We start from the raw sequence: 27,542 nt of genomic DNA, 5'->3' as shown, positions 1-27,542 counted from the left end.
AGTTCGCACACACACACACACACACACACACATACACACAGGTTAGATAGATAGATAAAGAGGCACATGACACGCTGGTGAAACAGCGGGAACGTGCCATGATGCCATAAATATGACAAATGTTTGTCTTGTATTATTTTGTTGAGTTCACATCTTCAAACTTAGAAGATGTGACCTTTGGTTGCCGTTGTCTTTCTACATGCAGTGTTGGCTTCACTGAAGGAATGTTTGTTTGTGTCTTCTCTGCAGGTTTCTGGAGGACGCTGGAATCACTCCGTCCTATGAGCGGGCCTACAAGGTAACAACTATACTGACTTTATAGTATAGGCTACTATGACTTTTAACGAGTGTTTTTGACAAGCATGCTGTAATGTGTCTATCACTTTTACTTGACATAATATGCTATGATTATCTTTCTTTTTTGGACACACTTTAATATGATTTGTTTTGACTCTATACAATTACCTATAACGTTTTTTAACATATTGTATTGGGACTACTCAACATTTACATTTACATTTACATTTAGGTCATTTAGCAGACGCTTTTGTCCAAAGCGACTTACAATAAGTACATTTGTCAAAAGAAGGAAACAAAGAAACCACAACGTATCATTGCTGATAAAGTAAGAGCTAAAAATAGAACAAGTGTCAGGTCCTCATCTGAGTAAACTAGTACTTCAAGAGCAACAGTGCTACGATCTGAGTGCTATAAGTTTTTTTTTTTTTTTTTTTGGGGGGGGGGGGGGGGGGGGTGTTAGTATACTATTACTTTTTTTGGACACATAATTTGCTTGAATTTTTTCGACATACTACACTAGGACTTTGATACTGTGTCACAGCCTTTCCTTTCAGATGCATTTTCAATAAATATTTTTCAACTTAGCACTATGGCATTTTTTAACATACTATATGTATGTATAGTCTTATTTCTGTTGCCCTATATATGTCAATGTGTTTCCTGTGTTTGTGGTAGGTTGGGGAAGTTCATCAGGTCCTGGCTCCGCACCTGGGAGACAAACATGAGATCCAGTGTGTTACGGATGACAAGGTCAGATATTCTGTCCTGTCTGATTACAGCTTTTAAAGCTGAAAATATTTGCAACCATTTCAATAATAATTGTACCTACTGTAGAAATATGCTGCACATCCACTTATTCCATATTATTTAATGTGAGGATTCACAGCTTCACTCTTTTATATTTGACAGTAAACTGAATATCTTTGTGACATTGAAATCCAAACAACATAGAAAGCCCAAAGAGGTTCAAATTAACAGGATCAGACAAGTTGAAAGTTTACCAAACATTGCACAATTCGTATTTCTACAGCCACTACTGCTGTTGGGCCTCCAGGGGCATCTGCTCATGAAATATATTAACCATCAACACTTTTATCCAGATATCTCAACCACTTCTAACATCCTTTTAGAATGAACATTACGATTCTCCAGAAATTGAATCCTCATGATTTTTGTCAATAAAAAGGGGAATCAAGCTCATTCCAATCAAGCTCATTCCACTCAAGGCTTTGTTTTATTTTCGTTTGCGTCATTGGGGTCATTTCTGTAGGTGAATTTGTGATTATTTCACATCTTTTTGCAGATGTCTTGTTTTGCATCAGTTTGTGGTAGTTTTGACTTTTGCTTTTAGTATAAATACAAATTCCCACGTGACAACAGGTCCAGGTGAACAGTTCAGTAGTTAAGACGTCTCACTCTGGATCAAAGTGTTGGACAGCTACACAAGTGATGACTACAAAAGTTGACCTGTGTGAAAATCTGGGCCCTAATTTATCAACAGTGGGTAGAAAATGTTCTAAATATTGTCTTACGAATGGAATTCAGGATGTGCATAAGTACAAACACATCTGTATTTATCAAACATGCGCAGGCCACTCGTACGCACGCCAGCAGTGATACATCCCACATGTTCTAATCCACCATGCGCGTGCACATTTTGCCTCATTTGCATTCGGATCGCCCCCAAAATAACCATATATGGTAACAAAACATCCGTTTAAGAACCACGTGAAAATGTCTATTTTCCCCTCACCAGCGTAACGGAGAGTGAAGAAAAGAAACTTTTCCGCAACAGAACTTCAGGTGCTGTTGTTCAGTTGGTGCAGGTGTATTATTATATTATTAGTACATTGATGGAATGAAACCCCTTTCTGTTGACATTATTACATGCGTTTGTTTATCGCTATATTGGCGCAGTCTATCGCTCCTATTATATTTGGAAACCCAGCGTGAAATCCTCGTTTGATCCCGGCTTGTTGTGGATTCCTGTAAGGGAAGTGGATGTAGTTCGGGCCCAGGGACATTTCTATCTCGGGCATTCGAGATAGATCGGCGCGCTGGAACGTGCCGGTGGCCAAAAACGCACGGTGGACCGGACTTGGATGTGTACAGGGAGGGCTTTCGTTCGGCTCGTTTCTCTCCAACATCGGTCCCAAAATCACGGCATAAATCGAGCAACGTCTGTTTGGGGAAGCGGAACACCAGACGGATACATTCCACGCGCACGGCTGATAAATGAGGGCCCTGGAGTTTAGACTGAACTCGGACTGGATAACAGAAAAGAGTAATTGCAGTTCCTTTGCAACTCTGTTAGTATGAGCAGTATTATCAGTCATGGCAACACAGGCAGCACTGATGGTAAATAAATAGTTGTTTACGTCTTTATACGTCTTATCCCTCTCATCCCTCAGGGCAGAGAGCTTTGGTTTCAGGTGAAGATCCCTCTCTCTCACAACCTAACTGTCGGTTGTGATCACCATGGCAACGCCGACGCCGGCAGGGAGCCAGCATCCACTTTTGTCCCAGGTCCAGGTCGAAACTCCTCCCACGGTCATCCCTGCCCCAGTCAGCTTCCGTTCTACTACCTCCCCATAGACCACCAGGAGCCCCTGCAGCCCTGCGGCTAACGGAGCCATTCTCAATCACTTTGAATGGTTATGAATAATTAATTACAGCGGGTATTGCTGAACATTTCAGATAGTTAAATGGTTGGATTGTGTATAGAGAATGTTGAAGATGTGTATATCTAACACCAGTCTACCTAGATTTAAAGTGTAACTGAACAACTGACAATTGACAACTGACTAATTTCCTTTACCGCCCAATAAAACGATTAAATGCATTTTATACGTTATTGTTTCTCTCTCTACCTGATGCATGTTTTCACAGACACACAGCTAAAACATGTAGACAAATGGATGAACTGGTTCACATTTTATTGACATGAAACCTCCTCCACCAAGAAAGCAAAAAGTACTGACATAACATTCATAATGTACTAAAAACAGATTTAGACCACTAGTAAGAATACAGAAGAATTTAAAAATAAAATGACCAAAGGACAAATCGGGGGAGAGACCTGCTGCCAATGATGGCTTTGGAAAAAAAGTTGGACACAGAGACTCGTTTCCAGAGAGGGAGAGGAATGTTGGTCGGTCGGTCAGCCTGATGTCAAACATGGGTCCTCCTATGCATGAAATGGATTTCACTGTAGGTTCTGATCTGCTGTGTAAGAGTGTGGTTTTGGCTCCAAATAATAAAAACTGAATACCCATCATGTCCACCTTTGCCAACAACACTTCATAATAAAGTCTATGCTGGGTATTTCTGTCCCCCACCTCCCTCTGAGTGTGTCTCTGTGCCGTGTTTGAGCTTCCCTCCTGGTCTCAGTGCTCCAGGCGTCCCAGGAACCTCAGGTTCAAGATCTTCAGCTGGTCGTCCAGCTCCATGCGGACGATGCCGTCGTCTCCGTCTATGCTCAGCAGGATCCCCGTCGCCTCGCGGTCCTCTCCCAGGATCACCTTCACCTGGAACAAGTGGCACGCTTCATGTAATTTATCGTAATTTACGTATTGTGTGACAGAACAAAGTATGACTTTCACCCTCATTATGTAGTTACTACGGCATCCTTTTTATCAGTTTATTCCATTTAAATCAATGATAAAACAAATGTATTGGTCCCTTGTCAAAACCAGTGGCGGAAGAAGTACTCAGATATTTTATTTAAATAAAATTAGCATTACTACAGAGTAGAAAAGTAGAGCTCTATTATTAATGCATTAATAACTTTAATGTTAGCTGGTCAAGCAAACGCTATATACTGCTGGTAGTTTAATCTATAACTATACATCATCATATATTAGTCAGTTTAATTGTTTTATTATAAATACGTTCATTTAATTTAAGCTTTTAAATAAATGTAGTGGAAAAGTAAAATATTTCTCTTTGAGAGTAGAAATAGAAAGTAACACACTGAAAATAATCAACTAAAGTACAAGTACTACAAAATTAGAGTACAGTACAGTGTAGTACACAGGTAATACATCACCTGGTTATAAACCACTCATAAATGTTTATTTTTTTCTGGTTATTACTTTAATAATTTTCAGTCAGAGGTCTAACTTTCAGCCAATCTTTATACTTTGGTTCCACCCTCTGAGCTGCCAATCACAACAGAGCCAAGACAGTCGTCGGGCCAAATGTCATTACGCCTAGAAAAGTAGTTCCTTACAAGAACTGAATTTCTAACTGGAATTTGAGCTAGAAGGAAGATATAAAGGAGGAGGTGAGTTTTAATTAACTTTGACAAACATTTTCATGTATGTTCTAAAATGTTAATTGAATATGGACAAAATGTAAACAAACCATCTCAGAAATAAAGCAATTAGAAAAATAAAGTAAACATAGTAGAGGTTAATGTAAACTAGGTGGCCGATGATGTTGATGGACTATGACATGTAGCAACATGGTACGGTCCTTTAATTTGTAATTTTACAGCCGTTTAGAGGAAAACCGCATCTTCCGTCACATTGTTTTGGAAGTGATGATGATGATAATGACAGTTACCTTGTTGTTCTTGGTGGGAGTGACAGGCTCCAGGTGATCACTACTGATACTGACCACCTTTTCCGACTCCTGCATGAACACTGAACACATCCCTCCCTGCAGAAACACACACAATACAAACTCCTCAGTATTACATATTATACCACATTGGAGCTTTCAGGCCGATACCGACATCAGTATCATTATCAGGTTTTTGAACTCTTAAATACTGATGTTGATTTTAGTCAATATTCATTTTTAACACACACATCCCGTTAACATTTTTGATAAAGAAGCACTCCAAAGTTGGTTCTTAAAGAGAAATCATCACTAGAACACAAGACACATGTAAGCAACCGCCTTTTTAAGAAACTAAAAAACGTAAAAATTCACCAGAGGGGTATGTATATACATCATTAAATAAAACACAAAAATCTGTTAAGCTTGTGTTCACCACAGACCTCATTCCAGGCATCAAACCAAAAAAAACACATCTACAGGAAGTATACAAATGCTTATCATTCCTGCAAAATATTTTTTTGAAAGTCTAAACGCCAAATTTGATAAATTACTGAACTGGGTTCAACATATCTCAGTAAGAGCAGTTTGCCTTGATAGGGTTGCACAAAGGCCAAACCAGGATAAACAGCTGCAACTAATTCAAGCCAGGTGCACCTAATCCCTTATCTAGGCTTTGTGCAATAGCCCCCTGACTATCGCCAAAACTTATTTTTCAAAAACTAGTCCAGGCATGGAAATTGATATCTTCAAATTCCATAACTTTTGTAGTAAGGGTTGCACAATTATCTGTGCCGATAATCATCATGTTTATGGTAATCAGTACCAGTCAGCAGTACCACATGGAAACTCATCTTCTTCTTCTTGGATGACAAATACAGAAATGTTAGTTATTGTCTTGCTGCAGCCGCTTTCATGTTGTGGCAAAGCTTTATTTAATTTAGAGTCCATCCAAAGTTCCCATACTTATCGCAGCTGTTCAGTAAAACCAGACCAAGACTTGAGATTTCAAATGCAGTTTTAAGAAAAGATTAAAAAAAGACAAACACGCCTGGTATGCCCGGATGGATCAAAGAAATATCTGACTGAAGCAAAAACAGATCTGCACACCAAGAGGCTCCTGTTAGGAGTTTAAGCAGACAAATTTGCAAATTTGCACTCGGTGTTCATCATCCTTTTCTGTCTAAACACACTCCTTGTGATGATAGTAGATTGTGTGTGTGCACGTTTGTTACCGTGACGCTCCTGATGACCCCGGTCTGACCCATCAGGTCCATGAAAGAGTCCTTCACCCGGACCAGGATGTCGGTGGTCACCCAGTCGCTGCCGCCCTGCTCGATGTTGGAGCCCGGGGTGTGAGGGTTGTAGCCTCCAGGAGAGGGCGCTCCGGGGGTCATGGGACTGTAGCCCACCGGACTGGGACTAGGACTGGCCTGTGGAAACAGCACAAAGAAATTTGATGCACCATTTCCCCTGAGGGATCTCTGGCTGACTGGTTTTTGATAAATGTGATGTGAGTACTTGGATCTGTCGAATGCATCACATTCACTGGAAAAAATTGGAAGAAGAGTCGCTCTGTTTTTCTCATACATAGACAGTCATTGAATTGAATTTTCAGAAAACTGACTATTGACACTTTTGCCACAGTGTCTTTTCTGACACCACCACTACCCATATAAAACAATGAGTTATGCTAATACCTTACTTTATACATGTACAACACAAAACACACGTTTTGCTTTCACTCATCATTTTGATATAAATATTAAATAATGACCGCCTTAACATTTAGATTGGTTCTCAAAAAGCCTTTGCAATTCTGTCTGCCGTCTGATCTCTTGGGGAAATAAAGGCTCATTTACAGAACAAAGGATCCAGACAATAGCAAACATCCAAGTACAAACAGCTCGGTGGTTTATTGCAATGGCAACTGCGATTTAAGTACTTGTTTGCACTCCAACACAGCACCCTGGTATGCAGATAAGTGCCTCATCTGATCAGTTAAAGGCAAGCTGAAACATTTCCAGAGTGTCCATCTTCGTTTGGTTATATATTTCCCATCCAGATTTGCTTTGATGGTTGAAAAGCTTAGCTCACAGCCTTCTTTAGCTCTGTGCCAGTAAAAGTAGCAGATCGTTTGATGGATGGATATCATGGGTGATATTAGTTTGTAATAGCTGATGTAAACATGCTTAATATTTTGTTTTCCAGGATTATGATATAAAAATAAGAAGAAATCAATTTTCTTGTCACTTTGGCAAATGTTGTTTGACATGAGCATAAAATAACTGGGAATGTGATCAACTTTAACAGTTAGTGATCGGTTAGGAAGGGTGGGCTTAATGGTCAGAAAGTTTCTTTTTTTTCCTTTCACAAGAAATATTGCTTACATTTATTTACTACAGCAGCTAGATGTGTAGTGTTTGGGTCATTTTACACTGACATCGAATTATGACATTTCTGTCCTGACATTGATTTGTACTTCTTGAGCGACATGAAACACAGAAAATTAGCAATAAATTGCCTGCCTGTCCAGCTGGGCTTGAGTCTGGTTTCAAAACTCACGGATACAATTACAAAGAGTAGCACAAATAATCTACACTTTTACTACAACATATCAAGATAATTAATATGATGCCACGAGTAAAAACGCGACCATCTGCTACCTGATAAGCCATCGGGGAAGGTGTTGGATGGTAGCTGGCTGGAGAGTGTGTGTTCTGGTAGCCGACCGGTGAAGGCGCCACCTGGTGGTAGCTCTGAGGACTGGGACTGGGCTGGTAGGATCCCTGCGGGGATGGGGCCGCATAGGGAGAGTACTGCTCTGTGTTATACCTACACACACACAGACACACACACACAAGTTATTTACCTTTTTTGGTGATGAAGTCATAGACTACTAAAAACTTTCTGTGAGAAAAGGGAAACATCTTAAGCACAATGAGGACTGAGGGATTTAAAGTGATTACAAATATCTATGTATTAATAACCTCAAAGTAAACAACAAAGATCGAGTTTCCAACGACATTTAGCCCATCATGGAGAATAACTCACAACATTTAAAAACACTGTTTTTGTGTTTTGCTATGTGATACTCACATAGCAGGTGTACCAGGCGTCTGAGGGTTGTACTGAGGGTTGACCTGGGGAGAGGGGACTTCTGGGTAACCTGGGGTCTGGGGGTTTGGGGTCCCCCCATAGCCCTGAGGGGACGGGGAGGGCTCATCGTCATAGCCAAAGTCGTACTCCTCTTCGTTTCTGGAGAGAGAGGACACGTAAAGTTATCAAAAAAATAAAGAACACAGGTCAAATAAACACAGGAACACAAGGAGCTGTGTGTGTGTGTGTGTGTGTTACCTGGAAGGTGTGTTGGGATTGCTGGGGTCCCAGGCTCCACTCTGACCCGGCGTCCTACTCCCATCATGCAATGGGGTCTGAGAGCCGTAGTGAGGCGTACGGCTTCCTGCTGGAGGGCCAAAGATCGAGTGATGAGCAACTAGAAACAGTCTTAAGTTTAACAACAATGATAACAAAACAAATGATGGTTAATGATTTAAGTAAAGTAATAATTTTGGACCTTAAAAAGAGTCACATTTATCCATGAATAACAAAAACTTCCAATAAAAACAGACGCTTGCCTCTCCATTCTCTCTTTTGTTCCGACTACTTCAAAAAACTACTACAAACTTCTTTAAATCAGCTGCCGTCTCTTTATGAATCATACTGAACATTTTATTATGAGTTTATGAGGCCATGAATGATTTTGCACCTCAATAAAAGTACCAGCAATGAAGCCAAGGAAGTCTGCGAACAGTCAGCCCATACATATTTGACAAGCAACAAGAAACGTATTCAGATTTATCTTTAAATGTTGCTTTGAAGTTGGTTTGTTACCTAGCTACTGTTTTATTATTATTATTATTATTATTATAATTAGGAGGTGATTAACCTCCTAATTATGTTCTATATCAATAAATTGATAATTTTATCAGAAAAAAAGTTTAAATGTCTAATGTTACTCAGTTTACTTGTTTTATCCAACAATCAGTTCAAAGTTAAAAATATGAATTTTACCATCATATGTGACAAAGAAAAGCAGCAAATCCATATATGCTTAATTGGTTATCAAAACTGTTGATTGATGGTTTAATTGACGAAATATTTCAGCATTAATGCAGTACAAATAAAGTTATATTGTGACCTCTTTATAGACATTTTATTAACTTATTTATACTATCCTAACTTTTACTTCTATTTCTGTGACAGATGCAACGAACCGGAGTGAAATTCCTTGTATGTGTGTATTACATATTGTCCGAAACTGATTAAACAAAGAAGAAAATAATAAGTATCAGGCCCAGAAATTCCACAAACATCCTGGCAGTTATATAAAACAATGTTTTCCGTCCAGTAAGGCCTTGAAGTATCTCTGTGGTGGTTATGTGGAAGTCATTACATTCCTACCACTCATTAAGCAACTCCCAGGATGAAGGCGGAAGGCTTAGCAGGGTACAAAAGCCCCCATCAATCACCCTGGCATCGTTTTCCAGCTCCTCCTGGGACCCTGAGGCTTTCCCAGGCCAGACGATGTATGTGTTTTATGGGTCTACCATGGAATTACGTCTCTTGCATTCAACACCATCAAATAATTGATTTTGCTCCCAAGAAGGAGAGATCCAATGTTTTCCAAGAGAATGAGTTTCACACACAGTGAGTCATGTTTTACTCTCTTCAACAACAAGTTTTAGTAGATCCAATCTTCAAAAGAAAAGTAACTATGACCATAAATGGGGGAAACAAACAGTTGGGGAAAAAAAAAAATAATAATATATTTTTCCACTTTTTCCACTGGCCTCTCCCCAGCGAGACCCTAACCCTGTAGACCTATATTAGGTCGGCTTGGAAAGGCCCGGGTTGAAGGTGGCTAACGGATCTGACCGTGAGATGTTGGGCTCCCGGGCAAACTGTCAAGAGTGAGAGGGGCCAGAACCCACCGGAACCATCTTAAACACAGAGTCCGTCTTGTTAACCATGCCTTGTGGGTGTTGCTATTTTGCTCTCATATCTATACAACCAGTGAGGTTTTGAATACATTTTTTCCTAGAGCGCAAAATTAATTTAGCTTGAGATGTATGTAAAAAATTACATTTTTTCAAACTGCAATATATATATTGCAATAAAAAGAAAAGTTGCATTTCACAATATCCATGCAGCCCTATCACAAATCCAAAACTAATTTAAAATACACACTAGAATATGACAAAAAAACATACTGATGGTGTCTTACCTTCATGTATCGGTGTCTGAGAGCCATACATGGGTGTTCTGGATCCGGTACCGTACATGGGAGTCTGGGAGCCGTACATGGGGGTACGCCCGTAGGTGGAGGTCATTCCACTGTGTCTCTTAGCTCCCCTGGAGGGAAGGAGGAGGGTCAGTGTGAGATTATACATGGTTAAAAAAAAAACTGGATCACATGAGAAGACAAATGATTCCACTGAAAGTAGATTCACAGTGGAGGAAACAGTGGAAGTTCTTCTAAGAACATACATGGTAGTTAAGCGCTGTCTGTCTACAGAGATGGTCTGACAGGTGGAGTGCAGCTCTACTCTGGCTGTAGATTCTGTTGCATCCTTCACCACACCAATGTAACCTAGGACATGGAGTAAAATTCATTAGCACCATTTAAAAAAAAAAAACAAAAAAAACAACCAAACTCAACACTTCCTTTAATCGGCCACTGTTAACACGTGGTCAGCGTCTTACCTTTGTAAGGACCCTGGGAGATACGAACTGTCTGACCAATCAGCTCATTGTCTCTTCTTCCTCTGCCCCGACCCATTCCTCCTCCTCCTCCTCCTCCTCCCCCACCACCACCACCACCTCCTCCTCCTGCTCCTCCTCCTCTCTGTGGCGCTCCTGCAGGATGCCAAAAACATTATTTACACAAAGACAATGTTTGATTGTCTTCTTCAGTGTACCAGCTCGCTGGGGTTCTGGGCTACGTAATTGCCAGACACCTTATGCTGTGTTCAGACCACCAAAGCAAGAAGGAGGGGCTTTCCTCCATGTAGGTACTACCAACACTTATTTCAACCATTGACGAAATAACCTGCTGAGGTGTACTTGTTGTTGAAGTCCCAGATAGGTTGTAAAATATTCTGTATTTCACGAATCACGTGATGGCTGAATAAATCTGGTTCACTACAACTGTATGAACCCAAAATAAAGATTTTGCTGTAATTAAGGTTCAATAAACAGATCAAAAGGATGCAGAAATAACTAACTTGTGTTGGCGATTAGTAAAAAGTCTTTAGTCATGCTTTGTTAGGCCTTGTTTTCTGAATGGGGTTTGGGCTACTATAATGCTAACATTGTAGCTGCTCAGTCAACACTCAAAATAACGTTATCTAGACATAAATATGGCAGCGACGTTATCGTTTATAATCATAGATTTTCGTCTGGTACAAACATATATGGAGGTATTATTATAGAGCACTGGATGAAAACATGCAGATACAATAACTTTTCAACAATTTCTGAATAAACATCCATCCATCCATCCATCCATCGTCTACCGCTTATCCTGTATTCAGGGTCACGGGGGGGGGCTGGAGCCGATCCCAGCTATTCTGAATAAACAGCGTCGGTAAAATAATACTTCGGTGTACTACCCAGAGACGTGTCTGTGGGACACACAACAAGGTCTCTGCCATATTTACCAAGATGACATCATTTTGAGTGTTGAAGGAGAAGCTACAATGCTACCATAGCCTAGCAGCACCCATTAATCCAGACTCCATTCAGAAAACAAGCATTTTAGAAGTTCATTGCTTGATGTCTTGCAGACGGACCTGACAGAGCATGACTTCCGGTGTATCTGGGACTTCCAAACATGTACAAAGCAGCAAGAGTGGTTATTTCTGACATGATTGAAACATTGTCTACATGGAGGTAAGCCCCGCCTACTCTCCGGTGCATCCAGCACGAGTGATGGGAATAAACACAAATAATCCCGCGGTTAAACTCATGCAAGTAACATGAGGCAAAAATTCACTTCACGTTTGGTGTGAGCAGGTCATTACTCTTTTCTAACAAACCTGCTTCACCACATAACCTCACATAACCCCACATCAACCATGAGCTTGGAGCTAGCCTTCATGTTCCTCCTCCTGCAGATGTGTATTTAGTTTCCGATTCTCACCTCCTCCTCCGTGGTGCATGGGGCTGCTGATGCGAGGGCTCATTGGAGCAAATCCTCCCACTGTGAAATTGGTCACGTCTCTGGGCTGAAAGAGGCAAAAAGCACTCAAGAGTTACAGAAAGAACAGTATTTAATTCAAAATGTCATTCTATATTTTAAAGAGTGCACTGTTTTATTAATAATCACAGTATGGATATTAAGTTATGCTTTTCAGGGATAGCAAAGGCTGCAAATACAACATGCTTCTCACACCTCACACAGGCTGCAGGTGTGACTGTCTGGAGAAGTTACAACTTCATGGCTTCAAGGCCACAACGTAACATCAAGCACTACTTGAAATGATTTAGTCCTCATGGTGAGTGCTACCAAAAACACTCCAAACGGATGTCTTTGAATTAATCTGTCATCATGCATTAAATGTGCAGTAAAAATGTGCCCATGGTGACATGGGACACTGACCTTGGATCCACCAGCCAAGACCAGGTGTCTGGTCTTGCAGACGAACATGCCTCCATTCTCCACCAACTTTTTACAGTGGAGGAAGGCGAAGCCCCGGAACAGGTGACGGATCTCTCCTTCGCGGCCCTGTGGAGGAAAACAAACACTTGCTTTTAAATGCTGTGTACATGATGGCTCCACTGCTTACTCTGCATGAGTCTGAAAAAAACAAAAAAAACAAAGCGCAGATAAGTACATGAGGGGTGCGGCGTCTAAATGAAGCACAACAAAAGTTATGGACAGTTATTTGACCCTTCTGAAACAGAGTAACAAATTTCCACGACCACAGGATACGTCTTCCGACGTGGTTGTTTAAGGAATGAGAGGCTTAAATGACCCGTTGCCAAGTCAAACATATTAATCACTGCAGTAACTATCCAGTGGAAGGCTCTTACCTATTTGCCTAGTTAAATCCAGGGGGTGACTTTTTTTTAGCCCGGCAGTGTATATATTTACTTATCCTTACCGAATGAGGCCCGTCGATGACTTTGACGATGTCCTTGACGTGGATGTTGTTCTGCTCAGAGTCCAGAGCCACGGCGAAGCGGTTGTCCTTCCTGCGGTTCACCGCCTGGTGACGCACCGTCATGACCTTCCCGTGCATGTTCAACACCTGAGAGGCATTCACTAAATGTTTACCTTTGCTTTATTGTTTGGGAATGTCCCTACACGATGCTGCAGATATGCTCTCATGTCCGTCCTGGAGCGGACTATTACCTGGAACGTCTCTCTCTCCAGTCTGACTATGACTCCAACGGTCTGTGGATCCAGCTGAACCAGCTCACCCCACTCGTGCTGCCCTCCTGCATCGACGCCGGACGCCGTCTCCGAGCAGAGCTGCAGGTCTCTGGGCAACACCTTCAACTGCAGGAACACAGGGAGGGAGGAGACATTTGATTTCAAAGAAAGAAAATGAAGTTTAAGAGTGGCCTAGTTAAAATCCTGACTTAAATGCCATAGAAATGCTGTGGCATGAGCTTAAACGGGCAGTCCATGTTCAGAAAACCTGCAATGTGGCTGAATTACAACAATTCTGCAAAGAGGAATGCGTCAAAATTCCTCCACAGCAATGTAAAAGACTCATTGCCAGTTATCGCAAATGTATGGTTACAGTTGTGGCTGCCAAGGGTGGCACAACAAGCTATTAGGCTTTAGGGGGGCATTTATTTTCATTCATTTTTAAATAGCTGATATAGGTTTTGAGTGACTCCTAATCTTCAATAAATGGAATGATCATATAAAAGCTCTATGCTCATGTTGACTTTGTCATGTGTTAAAATTAGTTTGATGGTCTGAAACATTTAAATGTAACAAATAAGCAAAAACATAAGAAATCAGGAAGGGGGCAAATACTTTTTCACAGGACGGTTACTTCAGCATGCCACGATATGAAGGGCCCATTAATGCTCTGCATTGGTTCTGCTATTCAGGTTTAAAACTCCAATTGTTTACACTCAGTTTTAGCAACAAACCAGTGAGATCGTCGTCAGTCTCTTATGAGCGAAGTGTTTATAGACCGACTTGTGAGTCTGGAGGAGTACAATTGTAAGACAAGTAACAAAGCAATTTCATATTGATCATTAAATGAATGGGGAGAGCTGGTACCTCGTGCATGGTGAGGTCGGAGAAGAGGATGACGAAGTTCTCCTCCACTCTGACGATGAGGCCGGTGTCGCCCTCATATCGCCCAGCGATTACCTTCACGTGGTCGCCCATTCGGAAATACTTCCTCAACTCGTGAGCAGGGAACTCCAAAGGATCCTGGGAGAAAAGAAACCCACAACTGATTTCAGTATTAAAGCACCACAGGGAGACACAGTCAGTGCTCATTATTTCTTATGACTGTAAACTAAAGGCACACTGTTGACACACTGACATCCAGCTAATGTTTTTTTTTTTTTTTAATCTCCATACCTTCCCTGGGTGGTGTCACAGCTCATATATTGAGACTTTCTTTTCTATTGTTTTGTATGTTACCTAATGATTTGAGCTACTGTGTAGTGCCTACAAGTGTCATATAATGGTTGTCTGTCTCTTAGTCCCTAAATCACTTTAAATGTTTTCATGTCTTATTTCAAGAAAATCCTATTAAAGATGACGGCCTCATTGCCTGTGCTGCTGGTGGGACACTAATAAAAGCTTGCTAGAAAGAATTTTTATTTATTCAGTGAGCATAGGCTATTTAATGTTTAGGGTCTATGTTAGCAGTGTACCTATTTATGCAGAAAGACGTAGGAACTATAGACAAGATGCACGATTCAATATTTGTTTATCGCATATCGTCATTGCAATATTAAACAATGTTATTGCACATCGTAGATTTTACTCATGGTGTGCAGGCCTACCCCGGAGGCTGTGCCATCAGTGTGTGAATGTGTGTGAATGAGTAAATGTAGATTGAATGTAGTGTTAAGTGCCTTGAATGGTCGAAAAGACTAGAAAAGTGCTATAGAAATGCAGGTCCATTTATTATTTACTGCAAATGGTTCATATGGAGCGAAGATGTGATGAATATTTTGTTCATCACACATGATGGGTTCAAGGACCGCGGGAAAGTTTTGCAGCTTCTTGTTACAACTGTGTTTTTTGGGCGATTTTCTTAAAGAATTTGGGGTTTTGGTTCTGGTAAGGGGCTAAGGAATGTATTGTGTTAATGAGGGTTATAGAAAGACAATGTGTTTACCTTCAGATCTTCATGCTTGGGCATGATAGTGATCTTGTTGCCATCCACACTGAGGATTTTTCCCTGCAGGTTGATCAACTCTCCCTCACAAACCTCCACATTGTCACCGGCCTGCAGGTTGTGTTCACGCTCCTTACCTGCACACACACACACACACACACGTACACACACGCACTTTTAAATTAATATTTGCTCATTTGCACTTTATTCCACATCCTCCTAACTCTTTAAAAAGCAGTTTAACTACTGCAGCATGTCAGCATTCAAATCAAATAATCCAAATGAATGTTTTTAGGAATTTAACAATCAAAACTTTAGTTTCAAATCAAAGTTTAAAAGTCAAATACCTGACTCAGTGACCACCTCAAGGTCAATTCCTTCAGGCTGGTCCTCAAACTTCTCCAGCTCTGACAGGGTGGGCTTCACTCCGTCTGTGATCTGTTGGAGAGAAACCAAGCAAACATCTGCAGAGAAGAACTTTTCTACAGAAAAACTTAAGCCGATTTCCCATGTAACGACTTTAAAGTAGTCAGTTGGCTGCGCTGTTCACAACAAGCTGTCTTGTATGAGTCTTGAAATCCAAACTACTTTTCATAAAAACACATGTGAGAAATGACACAGGAAATTATGCAATGCCATGTGGGACAAGATTTGTTCCAAAAATGGATGGAAGTTGTTTTTGCACTTATTTGCTGCGATAAAACAAACAAAATGAAAATGGGTGAAAGAATGGATTTGATCCACGCAACACAGAGTAAAGTTCCTATTGTCTTGCTCTCTCACATGCTGTAGCTCCAATTATTTAGCCTGCTAGATTTCTAGGAAGCGTAATTGAACAGTTGACAAGTATCGGGTCTGGTGTGAACTCGGGACAACAGGGATCCGAACAAAGAAAACCAATGTGCCAGTGCCAACATCCACACACAGAGTTTTAGGAGCGTTCATGCCAAGTCTGTGAAGGTATTGGGTGCTTGAAAGCTTACAGATGTTTTGAGCCTGAGGGAATTGCCCACAAATCACAGCGTTGTGATGTTAAACTTGGGGTTACACACTTGCTCTATTTATAAACTAGCGATTTTAATTGTATTTATTTAAGCTGTTTTTACAAAATTAAAATAATTATTTGACAATTACCTATCGTCGAGTAAGGCCAGAGCCTGGATGACGTTCAAATCAGGCAGTAAAAAATGTCGCAACACTAAGTGCTGTCCAATTTATGTTTCTGCCCTTTAAAGTCCAGACTCGTAGACTCAATCGTTTACCAGCTGATGTCAGTTAAGTCCCTCAGGGTTTAGGGTTGGTCAGTTTATTACAAGTGTGTATCCTGAAATGAAAGACCCTCCTTACCACAGCAGACATTGCAAAGCTCTTGAACAGGAATCCCTTGCGGCTGTAACGGTTCCCCTCAAATATCATGAAGTCACCGTCGTGGCTGACCTCCCCTCCGAGAGACCTGCCAAGCACATCAATCATCATTCGTCAGTCAGAAGTTCCAGACTTCTTCCAAAAACACAGCGAAAAAGCTCATGGTTCAGCTTCTTCAGGAGCGAGTTTGGAGAAGAGATGAGACTCATTGTACACAGCAGATAATTCAGCGCAATGATTTCACCTGATCTTTTCAGCATCAAACAGCCTCTGAGCCGGTCTCTTAAACTTCTTCCTCTTAGCAAACCAGTCTTTCTACGGGACACACAGACAGATAGAGGTGTGAGTTTATATCATTAACACAGATAACCGTGTGTTGACGTGGGTTCGTCCTACCAGGCTCATCTTGGCCTTGATGCGGTCCAGGTCTATACGAGGGATCATCTTCAGGGAGATGGTGTTCTGACTCGGCTCCACGTAGTCCACCTGGACAGTGAGGAAGACATGAAGACAACATCAAAAACGAGCTCATTACTTTCACTATCAATTAATCTATTATGCGTACAGGTTCGGTCAACTGCTTGCAGTCAATGCAGTCATTTGCTTCTCATATATGAAATGCTATGATGACACCATGATATGATGAAAAGAGAAATAATACAAATGTTTCTCATACTTCACATATGAATGTTTTAGAGCTGCTGACATAGTTTGTGTCTGTACCTGAGCGATGTCATCCTTGTATAGGCCTCTCTTCAGCCGGACCCAGGACTTGGGCTTCAGGTTGGTGACCTCTTTGACCACCTTGAGGACATCAGTCATCTCCTTGATGGGAACCATCTGCTGGTTCCAGAGGCCCATCCTCAGGTTCCCGATGCCTTCGATGGCCGACTTGACGTGCGTCTGCTTGTATGACTCCACGTAGATGTAACCTTTGACGTGGTCCGGGGCGACTACGGACTTGATCTGTAGAGGCTGCGGGGTCAGACAGTTACGACAGTGTTTACATTCATATCGTAAAAAGCAGGGCAGGTCAAAGACGCATACACAATGCTGGTATTTGTGCATCCCTACTATTTTATATCAGGTAATATTAATCCTGTTTGTGGTCTTAAAAGGAAGAGTGATCAAGTAAAAAGAGTAAAATATATAGAGTTCATCATGAAACTGTGGCGGGCTGACCAAGCCGCAGGTTCTCTGGAGACGGATGTGATAGGGTTTGCGGCGGCTGAATTTGAGTTGCTTCAGCCAAAACAGTCAGTCTCTAAAGTTGTAAGAGCTCTCTTCCCAGCAAAGTAGATTTCCAGTGGCACGGAGTGATGCAGAGGGACCGTGGGGTGTTATTCTTGGCTATTTCCTGCTCTGATAAACGGTAAATCCATACACATCGCTGCTTTTCAAGATACAGTTGCTTTCATGATTGCCAGCACTGCATCAAGTGTGCTTGGTTTCATCCATCATTCCCTTGTCCACTTACTTGCAAGAGGTGTGCTTCTGCACGGTACAGTTGCTCATGCACTCATGCAATGCGGTTTGGCTCATTAACGCTCAGTGCTTAACTCAGATCCCCCCCCCCCCTTATTGAGCTGATTTCTGACTGAAAATACTGTTGATGAGTGTGCAAGACACAGATGGATTCTAGGTCGGGCTTGGACATGTAATATTCCACTTTAAAAATTCCGCTCTGTGTTCTGTCCACAATCTGCTCGAGAACTCCGCCCTCTGATTCAGAGGTTGCGTGTTTCCTCAAAATATGTGAAGACACGACATGTTCTCCGTGTTGTTGTGTCCACTGCGATGACTCTGAGACGGTGCCTCTTGGAAACTACATGAAGCCACATGTGTGTTCATTTTCAAATAAATGATGTGAAAAAATAAAACTTGTTGTCTTACTGTGTCAGTGAACTGGTAGGCGATGAATTTCCTCATCAGAGCAATGGCGGTCACTCGCTCCTCTCCGATCTATAAAGACAGGATATGTTAAGGAAAGTGTGTGTGTGTGTGTGTGTGTGTGTGTGTGTATGTGAGAATGAGTCACAGAGGAAACTCACCTTGCACTTGACTGTCCACAGATTGGGATCTCTGATGACAACATACACATTTAAACATTAAGACAACTTCATGATCTACACGTGCAGGTGTCTGGATTGGTGGATACGTGTTCAAACATACTTGACCCCAGGAAGTAGTTGCTGCTGGGTGATGTCATCAGAGAGCTCCTCGGACCCTCCAGAGTAACTGCACACCACAAAGTAGATGAACAAGAAAAGTTTGTGATCACAAGCATCATTTTAGATGAAGCTTAATAGAAGGACAAGACAAACCTTTGTTTTCACACACTAATTATTTCCAATCACTGTTAAGCTAACATTGATCAAACGCACCACATCCTGCCGATGTTTCACACTAAATGCCTGCCAGGAAACAGCAAATATTCACTTTGATCGACAGGAAGGTTTTTAAATGTGAAAAGGCCACAGGAAGTGTTCAATTACATGGGCTGTCGCTAAATAGCGATCAATATTAATTACCAAATAATAATGGTAATTGTGTTCACAAGAAATGCACATTTGCAATGTACATTGATTTAAATTAAATTAATCTAGAGATGGTTATAGGGTGGGTTATAGTAGTTTAAATAAAATAATGAAATATTCTGGAAAAAAATACTTGACCAAGATTAAAGTCATAAACTAACGAGACAAACTTGCAAATTTACAAGAAACAAGCTTGAATATACCCTTATATACATTTGGAAGATTTTTTATTGTTTTTGTCAAGGTACCACATCGTTTCACTTGGCATGTTTGGATTAACCTCATCACACCGCATCACTGCTTGCTGTGTATAAATCCCACAGTAGATGACCTAATCAAATGACATGTTGAATTCTTTGAAACGATAGTCTGGCTCCAGCCTCCCCGAAGAGGATAAGCGGTGATTGATGTGGATGGTTATAACCCACTTACCTAGCAAACGATATTTTAGGTGTTTATGGAGCAGCTAGTCTTAGCATAGCCTAGCTCTGATCGATCCAAACTCCATTCAGAAAGCAAGCATTTTAAAAGTGATTTGTTTGTCATATTACAGACAGACCTAACAAACCATCACTTCAAACCAGATCAATTTATTGTAATTAAATCACAACAAAATTGTACCATACTGTAGTAAACCAGCCGACGTATGTCTTGCTATTCACAGTGAATACAGCTCAGTTAAATTCACAGAGCACCTCTGGGTGATGTTATGAACTCAGACAGGACTCTGCAGCAACAGTGGTTATTTCAGCCATGATTGGTGAAACACCATCAGTGTCTACATTGAGGTAACGCTTTGTGTTACTCACACACATTTAGATTTCATAGAGGAACTGACTGAGCTATTCATTTGTTGTTAATAAAGAGTGTTTTCACATGGCCATGGAACAAAGATACTCACTGCTCGCCTCCTGAAGACTTGGCATACTTCCTCATGTAATATTCACCCAGAGCCTCCTCTCTGGAGTCTCTGCAACGCAAAAGAATACATAGCCAATGACGCACACAGACAGCCAATGATACACACAGACAGCCAATGATACATACAGGGATGATAAGCAACAGAAATTTAGACAAGGAAAGAAGACTTTTTTTGTTATGGATCCATTGATTTCTCAGCCCAACATTGGTATTAGCAAGTTGTTGCCTTGTTGACCGTCATCGTCCTGACGGCAAATAAGATGACATTAACCGATGGCAGTGGCTGATGTTTATCTTGCATACATTTTGCACTTGTTAAATGTTGCATTGGGTATTTGGGTTTAATCAAACAACAGTCTAATGTTAGCTAATAGTATGCTTCTACATTGTATTTGTGTGAAATGTAATTACATTGTATTTATGTTTTGCAAAAATAATACAGAACGACTCAGTTGAGTTTTAAATGAAGATGGCTCTGTTTCCTTGCACTAAAAGGGGAATAATTAAAAAAAGAATTATACAATATATAACAAAAATATCGCCATTGGCCGAGCATTTCACAAGCAATGCATATTTAGTTAAGTTCAGTCTGATACCTGGTGTCAGGAGAGGAACTAAATCTAGACCCTGATTCCTGCAACTGAAACGTGTTATAAGAAGTTCCTGGAGTGGAAAAAGAAAGCTTTCTGACTTCTACTGCCAAAGGACTGTGTGTGTGGGATGTTGACAGATGGAGACATCTGTTACCTCCAAAGGTTCTGCAGCCTTCTGGATCCTGAGTGGTCTTCATCCAGAACCACATGGTCGATGTTAGACACTGTAATGGAGAGGGGAGGAGGTTTTATTCATGTTTAATCTAAAAATAACTTAAATCAAATGATCAGGTTTAGAAGAGACTTACCTTCAGCCTCTTCTGTTCAGGATTGACGAGTGTGAGAGAAAGGGAGGAAGGGGAGTATAAAAGAGGAGGAGCAGGAGCAGAGATAAACGCAATATAAGATCAAGGAAAGTGAGGAAGGACAGTTAAGTGAAAGAGCATAAAGGGACGGAGTTAAGAAAACAAAGGGGAAGGGACGAGGTGTGGAGGAGCAGCAGAGGAGATGAAGAAAGAAGGAAGAGAAACAATGCAAGGAAACAAAAGATTGGAGAGAAGGAAGTAAAGAAAGTATGAAGAGAGACACGGAGGTATGGAGATATAAGGGTTGGATGAAGAAGATGGATGATAAGAAAGATGATAAGAAAGAGGCGACAGGAGAAGAGAAAAAGAAAACAAGGATGAGCCAAGAGGATGAAGATGAGGATGAAGAAGATGATGCAGAGGAGGAGAGGATAAAAGCCAAAAGACATTTTCATCAGTGTAGAGCACACAGGAGAAGAGTCAGGCAGCAGCAACACAAAGCATGATGGGAGAAAAAAAAAAAACAGAAAAACAAACAGATTAATGGTGAGCACAGAGATGCACGAGGCCAGTGAAGGTTAAAAGGTCAAACTACAGTAGAAACAAAACACCCACACACTGACGCAGACGTCACATCTGTAAATTATTTATCCAGTCCACTATAGATTTGACACATTTTTAATTAATGCCAAAAAGTATTACACTTTACTTTCACGTTTTTAAGTGCATCTTGGAAGTGTACATAGGAAGTGTTTGCAGCTGGAATAATCTTGCTAATGTAACTGTTTTTAGTTTTTTTTAGTTTTTTTTTAACCTATCTATCCCAGCCACTTCGATTTTTTGGACTAGATTATCTTAAATAGGGATATCAATGGTTAAAACAACCAAGAACATTTTGATCCCTTGAGCTGGTTAGTCTGTAGGTTCATTTACAGTCTATATTAGGGCTGCACGATGTGTAGTTCCATCAATGACAATGCAATGTGAGCATGCACATTAGTCACACTGCAGGATGTCGGCAAAATAACACGTCATGCTACAACTATTTTGCTGTTTGATACAAAGGGGAAACTCACACAGTTCTCATTAGCTATGACTAATCCAGATTTTCCCATGAATTATCTAGAAGGGGGCAGCCCGCCGCAGTTTCATGATAAAGCAAACATCTGTTTACATTTCTTGTATGCCTGGCTTATTCAACTCGGTGGGTCAGAGCCATGGCCGGCTCTAGGTCGTCTTGAAAAGGCCCAGGGTGAAGTTGAGTTTGGATTTTGTTTCTACTGTACTTCTGCCATTGGTGATTTTATGTATTATATAATGTGCCACATAAAAAGCTTCAACCACATCTGTTAGTCCAAAAAACTGAAAATGAAATAAGGCAGCCTTCTATCAGGTAGCAAGGTCAGGCAAATGATCACACTTGGTTCTCTGAAGGTTAAATTACTTTACAACATAACCAGATTAACTCTGAGTGAGTGAAATATGCTGTACAACTCTTCTGCTTCACATCAAACCTCTAGATGCAGTAATAAACAGGACATTATTCCTTAGGTTTTACGCTATGACGTTCCATCTGGTTTCATCAAACATTTGATGTGTACAATCATTTGTTAGGTAGGCCTTATGTGCAGAATTTAATAGCCAATTAAATATCAAGAAGAGTAACTGTTTGAGTGGTAAGTTGTTGCTGTTCTAGGAGCCAATAATGGATTTGCCCTCGGTGCTTCCTCGCGTTGTGCTACACACCCACAAATACAGCTGTGCTGAGATGAGGTGAGGTTAATACATTCTGAGAACATGGGACTTTATCAAATGGATGAAACTGATGTTCCTTTTGCTTCAGATACGAATCAATCGATATAAACATGGAAACATCAGAACAGGAGAGGATCTGGAGCAGAATTACCGTTAACTGAAGAGGACATGCATGACAAGAGAGGGACACCGATAAGACAGAGAGAGTTCAGTCAGACAACACTCATCTGTTCACATTTTTTCCAGATTCCGTTTTATTTATTTCCCAAATTCTGTGTTTTCCGTCAATTTTTCTAAATTCTGTGTTTTTCGTTTTATTTTTTTCTAAATTCTGTGTTTTCCATTTTACAGATTTTCCACCCATCAAATAGTGTCTAATTGTGTGGTTGTTAAAATTTACTGAAGAAACATTCTAATTAAAAAGGGGGGCATTAGCTCAGGAGGGTTGGCTGGTAACTGCAAGATTGCTGGTTCGATCCCCGGCTCCTCCTAGCTGAGTGTCTGGCGTCCCTGAGCAAGACGCCTCACCCTAATTGCTCCTGACGAGCTGGCTGTCGCCCTGCGTGGTTGACTCCGCCGTCGGTGTGTGAATGTGTGTATGAATGGGTGAATGTCAGTCAACACTGTAAAGCGCTATGGATAAAAGCGCTATATAAATGACGACCATTTAATTCCTTGTCATGTAGAGACCATACAGATGTGCATTATTATGTAAGTGTATGTGCAATCATTTATGGTGGAGTCACAATATACCACCCACTTTTTCAAAACCCCCCCCCACACCTTTCACCATGTCTAAAGTCAACGTATCACCCGCCGCTCTTTAAGTTTCACTTTCATTGTGAATCCGTTCATTGAATGTTTTTGATTTGAGATGCTATTTGTTTGTTTGCACATCACACGGATTCTTGCAGGCTGAGTCATTCTTGCTGAAAAGTTAGAATAAACGTCTTCGACATGACTTGACGTGACAAACACTTGTGTTAGAGAAACATAGATTTTTATAAATTGCATCCAGAGTTTGACTAATTCCACAGAATTATGGGTTTTACAGTCGATTTGATTTTCATTGTCAGATTCTGCGATTCCATCCACGATCATAGCTAAACCCTGACGGCTCAACACTTTCTAAATACACTGACATTTAGCAGCTTTTTTAACCTCAACGTCCAAACCAGGGTTTACGATGGTCTTACATTGTGACATTTGATCCTGTTCCTTTTGGAACCACATTGCAATGATCCAAGTGCACTAAAGAACTCTACATGACATACCATCACTGTTGCCTAAATCCCTCCTTTGCACCTCTCATTCTACCACTGTAGCCTAAATTCCTCCCTCGCTCCCTATGACCAGTCGTCATCACCTCAATCCCTCCCTCACTTCCTATGACCCGTCATTACGACCTAAATCCCTTTTTGCTCTCTGTTGCCTCAAATCCTCCCTCGCTCCCTTCGTCCCATTGTTGTTGCCTACATCCCATCATCACTCCCTACGTCCCTTCATCACCATCTACCTCCTGTCGTCGAAATCAGCATCCTGTCGTCACTCCCTACATACCGTCTTTGCTCCCTATGTCCTGTCTTTATAAAGTCATCAGACCAAATATCAGTAAAACATTTAGTCATTTACTTGTTCCCTTCTCCAGTTCTGATGACAGCCTGCCAGAACTTCATTAATAGTCAGAAAGTCCAAACTATCCCAAAAAATGATTTTCACATGACAAACGAGCACAACCATGGTTCAGTTTGATGTGGACCGGGACCACCTCCTTTTAGTTGGCTGCTTGTCCAGAACAAACGAGGTATTAAAGGGCCTGGAGCGCATTTCAGTAGAGTTTTAACTGCCTTGAGTTCACTTCAGAGCAACATGAAAACATGCTTAGAGAGATCCAAACACTGCAGTAACGGATAAACAAATCTTCTAAACAAATATTGTGAAAGCCATTTATGTATGCATATGTGGTTTGAGAATGATTAAAATAAGATACTTTTGCACAAAGTGTTGCCATACACGTAACTTGTTTCAGCGAAAAGACATGTTTTCAGAGATGTGTTGGGTTTTTGAAACACCAAATACCAGAAATGATCACAATATGAAATGATCACTATACAATATTTTCACGATATGGTATTATCTAGATATGGTATTATCATGATATGAAATTATATTATCACATTATGATATTATCACAATACTTAAGTCTCTACACAATCGTATTGCGATTTTGTAATGTGCCAAGTATTGCGATAACATATATTGCCGATTTTTAAACAGCAATTTATGCAGTTTGTCAACATCTGTTTTATCTAAGAAGATAAAGTTTTGATTGGATTATTCTCAGTTCAAATCATTTTTGTTGTAGTCAGTCAAGCAAACAGACTGACCAACACATATAAACGGATCATAAATGTTTCATCAAGCACCTGAAGAGCTGATTATTATGAAAAGAACCGGTAATTACATTCTACATAGTACAATCCCACTGACTTTAGGTGCGGTGGATAATAAAAACCCTAACTAAATTATTAGAATTGTCATACATCATTATGTTAAGTATAATAATTAGTCCAGTTCTTTTGGTTACATTTTCACTGCATACCCTTGTGACGGCTCGTTTATTTATTTGAAATCATATGGCTATGTGCAGTTGCGCTTTGTAATACTTTGAGTCTGTGGTAACCGTTTAGGTCTAAGTTTGTTTATAATAAATTTAGGCTACCAGAGGCCTGTACTACGAAGCGAGTTCAACATACCCGGGGTATTTTTCTGTTATCTGGCTTCACTAACCCTAAAAATGCAATCAAGATAAGCGGTCCCACAACGGTGGTTATCAACACGGTAAATTAACTCAGGGTTTCCCAATTCAGCTAAGCGCGCACACATAAAAGAGGTGGTGTTTGCAGAATTTGAACAATCGCAAACATGGATCAGTCTATGGGCAGCAGAGTGGCATATTTCTTTGCTTTACTACAGCGCCAGTTGGTCCTAGCGTCCTAAAGTGGGAAAAGACGGTCAACATCCGCTGAGAGTAAAATATGACAGAGTTCTCTTCATGCCCTCTGAACTGGCTCAGTTCCTCACCTTTCTCCAGAATGTCTTCAGCTCCTTCCTCCCACTGATCTTCCTCGTCCTCATACTCATCGTCCACATCTAGACAGAGAGCACAGCAACAGAAGGACAAGTTTTAAACATCCATTAAAACTTGGTTTGTCGCTGCAAACTTGTCAACAGACGCCTCAAGAAAAAGTTGAGGGAGATAAAGACTATTCAAGATAAACCATTTTAAAAGGAGGTGACATTGGATAAAGACTGAAAGAGTAGTCAAATCGTACCGGCTTCGTCCAGGATGAACCCTCCATGTCTTGGTTTTTTTCTGGGACGGTCATCATCGTCCTCCTCCTCCTCTTCATCATACTCCTCCTCATCTTCCAGGTCCTCACCCTCCTCCTCTGCTACCTTGTCACTTCCAACAGGGCTACCCGTCTCCTCCTGGTGATAAAACAAACTATCAGTGGTGGAGAACGTTCCACAGATCCTTTACTCAGGTAAAAGTAGTAACAGCACACAGCAAAAATGCTCTTCTACTGTAAAATGTTCCCTCATTAAAAGTATGCCAGTATAATCAGTTAAATAGAGTTCAAGTGTGTCAAACTGTGACTGAATGAAAAAGCAGGATTTTACTGTTGTTGTTGGTTGAGGTCATTTGAACTATGATTTATTATGGCTTAATATGCTGTTTATTGTCTCTGTTTAATGATTGACGTTGATTAGATATATTAGATTAAACTTTATTGTCATTGCACAAGTAAGGACAACCAGTACAACGAAATGCAGTTTAGCATCTAACCAGTAGTGCAATCAATAAAACGTTTCTGTTAAAGCAGCGCTATAAGAATAATAATAATAATAATACATAAGACACAGATTGATGACTAAATAGTGGGTCACAATGGCCCACAGCTCAATGTGAGACCTTCACAATGTTTGTTTTGTCCTAACCTCAAGCATTAACACTGTTATTAATACATTAATATCAATAGATAGATAGATAGATAGATAGATAGATAGATAGATAGATAGATAGATAGATAGATAGATAGATAGTTTACAGGAAATATGACTTCAACCAACAAAAGTTGGGCGTATATTATATATCTTAATATGTAATGTAACTAAAGCCACAAGTCTGTGTATTGTATTAAATGCTGCCAACTAAATTACGCAACGTGTCATAAAAAACACAAAATAGACGCATTTTTACTTCCACATGTGATGTCATCTTTTAACAGATGATTCCACTATGAGCGCCATATTAAATCACAACGTTTACCTGAACATACTGGCAGTTAGCATCACTTCACTTAGCGGTTAGCATACCTCATTCTCCACTTCCTCGGCCTCTCCGTCGCTGCTACGCTCACTCTGGTTGTCGGAGAAGTCGCTGTCCTCGCTGTCAGACATCTTGTAGCTCAGGAGCAGACTGTGGCAGCCCAAATAAATACGCTTCACTTACAGTTTGAATTAAAAGACAATGATGAGCAGCTAACGGTCATGCTAGTAGCCCCAAAGCATCCGGTCATAACAATCAGGGTGGCCTAGCAAAGCATGCTAATGTAGTTTACATGAATATCTCTATAACAGCTACAATCAAATGCTAGCTGATGAGCTCTGCGACTATTACTTACCCCTTTCAACCACTGCTCCTGGGTTTATAACTCTAAGTTGGTAAATCAAGATAGATATTAGTTTATTTCGATTAGTCTGACGCCTCTAACGTCTCCTTAGATGCACGAGATCTTGGGAAGCTGCATGATC

General features: G+C 40.7%; 2 protein-coding genes across 6 annotated transcripts in view; one reads left to right on the top strand and one right to left on the bottom strand.

The window, feature by feature from the left end:
* The window catches only part of rnaset2l (ribonuclease T2, like), a 6,947-nt gene extending 3,384 nt beyond the window's left edge, over positions 1-3,563 (top strand). For both annotated transcript variants that reach the window (XM_084020401.1, XM_084020402.1), the window contains exons 7-9: positions 250-298; positions 976-1,050; positions 2,712-3,563. In XM_084020401.1, coding sequence (XP_083876527.1) covers positions 250-298; positions 976-1,050; positions 2,712-2,927 — 340 coding nt within the window. In that variant the 3' untranslated portion in view covers positions 2,928-3,563. The remainder of the gene's footprint in view (positions 1-249; positions 299-975; positions 1,051-2,711) is intronic.
* supt5h (SPT5 homolog, DSIF elongation factor subunit) lies at positions 3,220-27,542 on the bottom strand. 4 transcript variants are annotated; one of them, XM_084020396.1, is made up of 30 exons: positions 27,413-27,542; positions 27,105-27,207; positions 26,060-26,216; positions 25,809-25,877; positions 20,973-20,984; positions 20,819-20,888; positions 20,052-20,120; positions 18,786-18,851; positions 18,665-18,695; positions 18,507-18,575; positions 17,337-17,588; positions 17,010-17,099; positions 16,858-16,928; positions 16,596-16,701; positions 15,596-15,686; positions 15,249-15,385; positions 14,171-14,326; positions 13,283-13,429; positions 13,032-13,178; positions 12,527-12,652; positions 12,068-12,152; positions 10,630-10,782; positions 10,414-10,516; positions 10,151-10,278; positions 8,221-8,329; positions 7,963-8,121; positions 7,530-7,698; positions 6,099-6,296; positions 4,867-4,962; positions 3,220-3,827 (listed from the first exon to the last, which is right to left on the bottom strand). In XM_084020396.1, exons 2-30 carry the CDS (start codon positions 27,186-27,188, stop codon positions 3,687-3,689), a joined length of 3,291 nt encoding a protein of 1,096 aa, XP_083876522.1. In that variant the 5' UTR covers positions 27,189-27,207; positions 27,413-27,542; the 3' UTR covers positions 3,220-3,686. The 4 variants fall into 4 exon arrangements, with proteins under 4 accessions (XP_083876522.1, XP_083876523.1, XP_083876524.1 ...); XM_084020397.1 differs by having other exon boundaries at positions 8,221-8,326; XM_084020398.1 differs by lacking the exon at positions 20,973-20,984.

This window comes from Eutrigla gurnardus (assembly GCF_963514095.1).
Source record: "Eutrigla gurnardus genome assembly, chromosome: 10".
NCBI lineage: Eukaryota > Metazoa > Chordata > Actinopteri > Perciformes > Triglidae > Eutrigla > Eutrigla gurnardus.
Note: the sequence above shows the minus strand (reverse complement) of the source record. Positions and strands in the feature narration are given on the sequence as shown.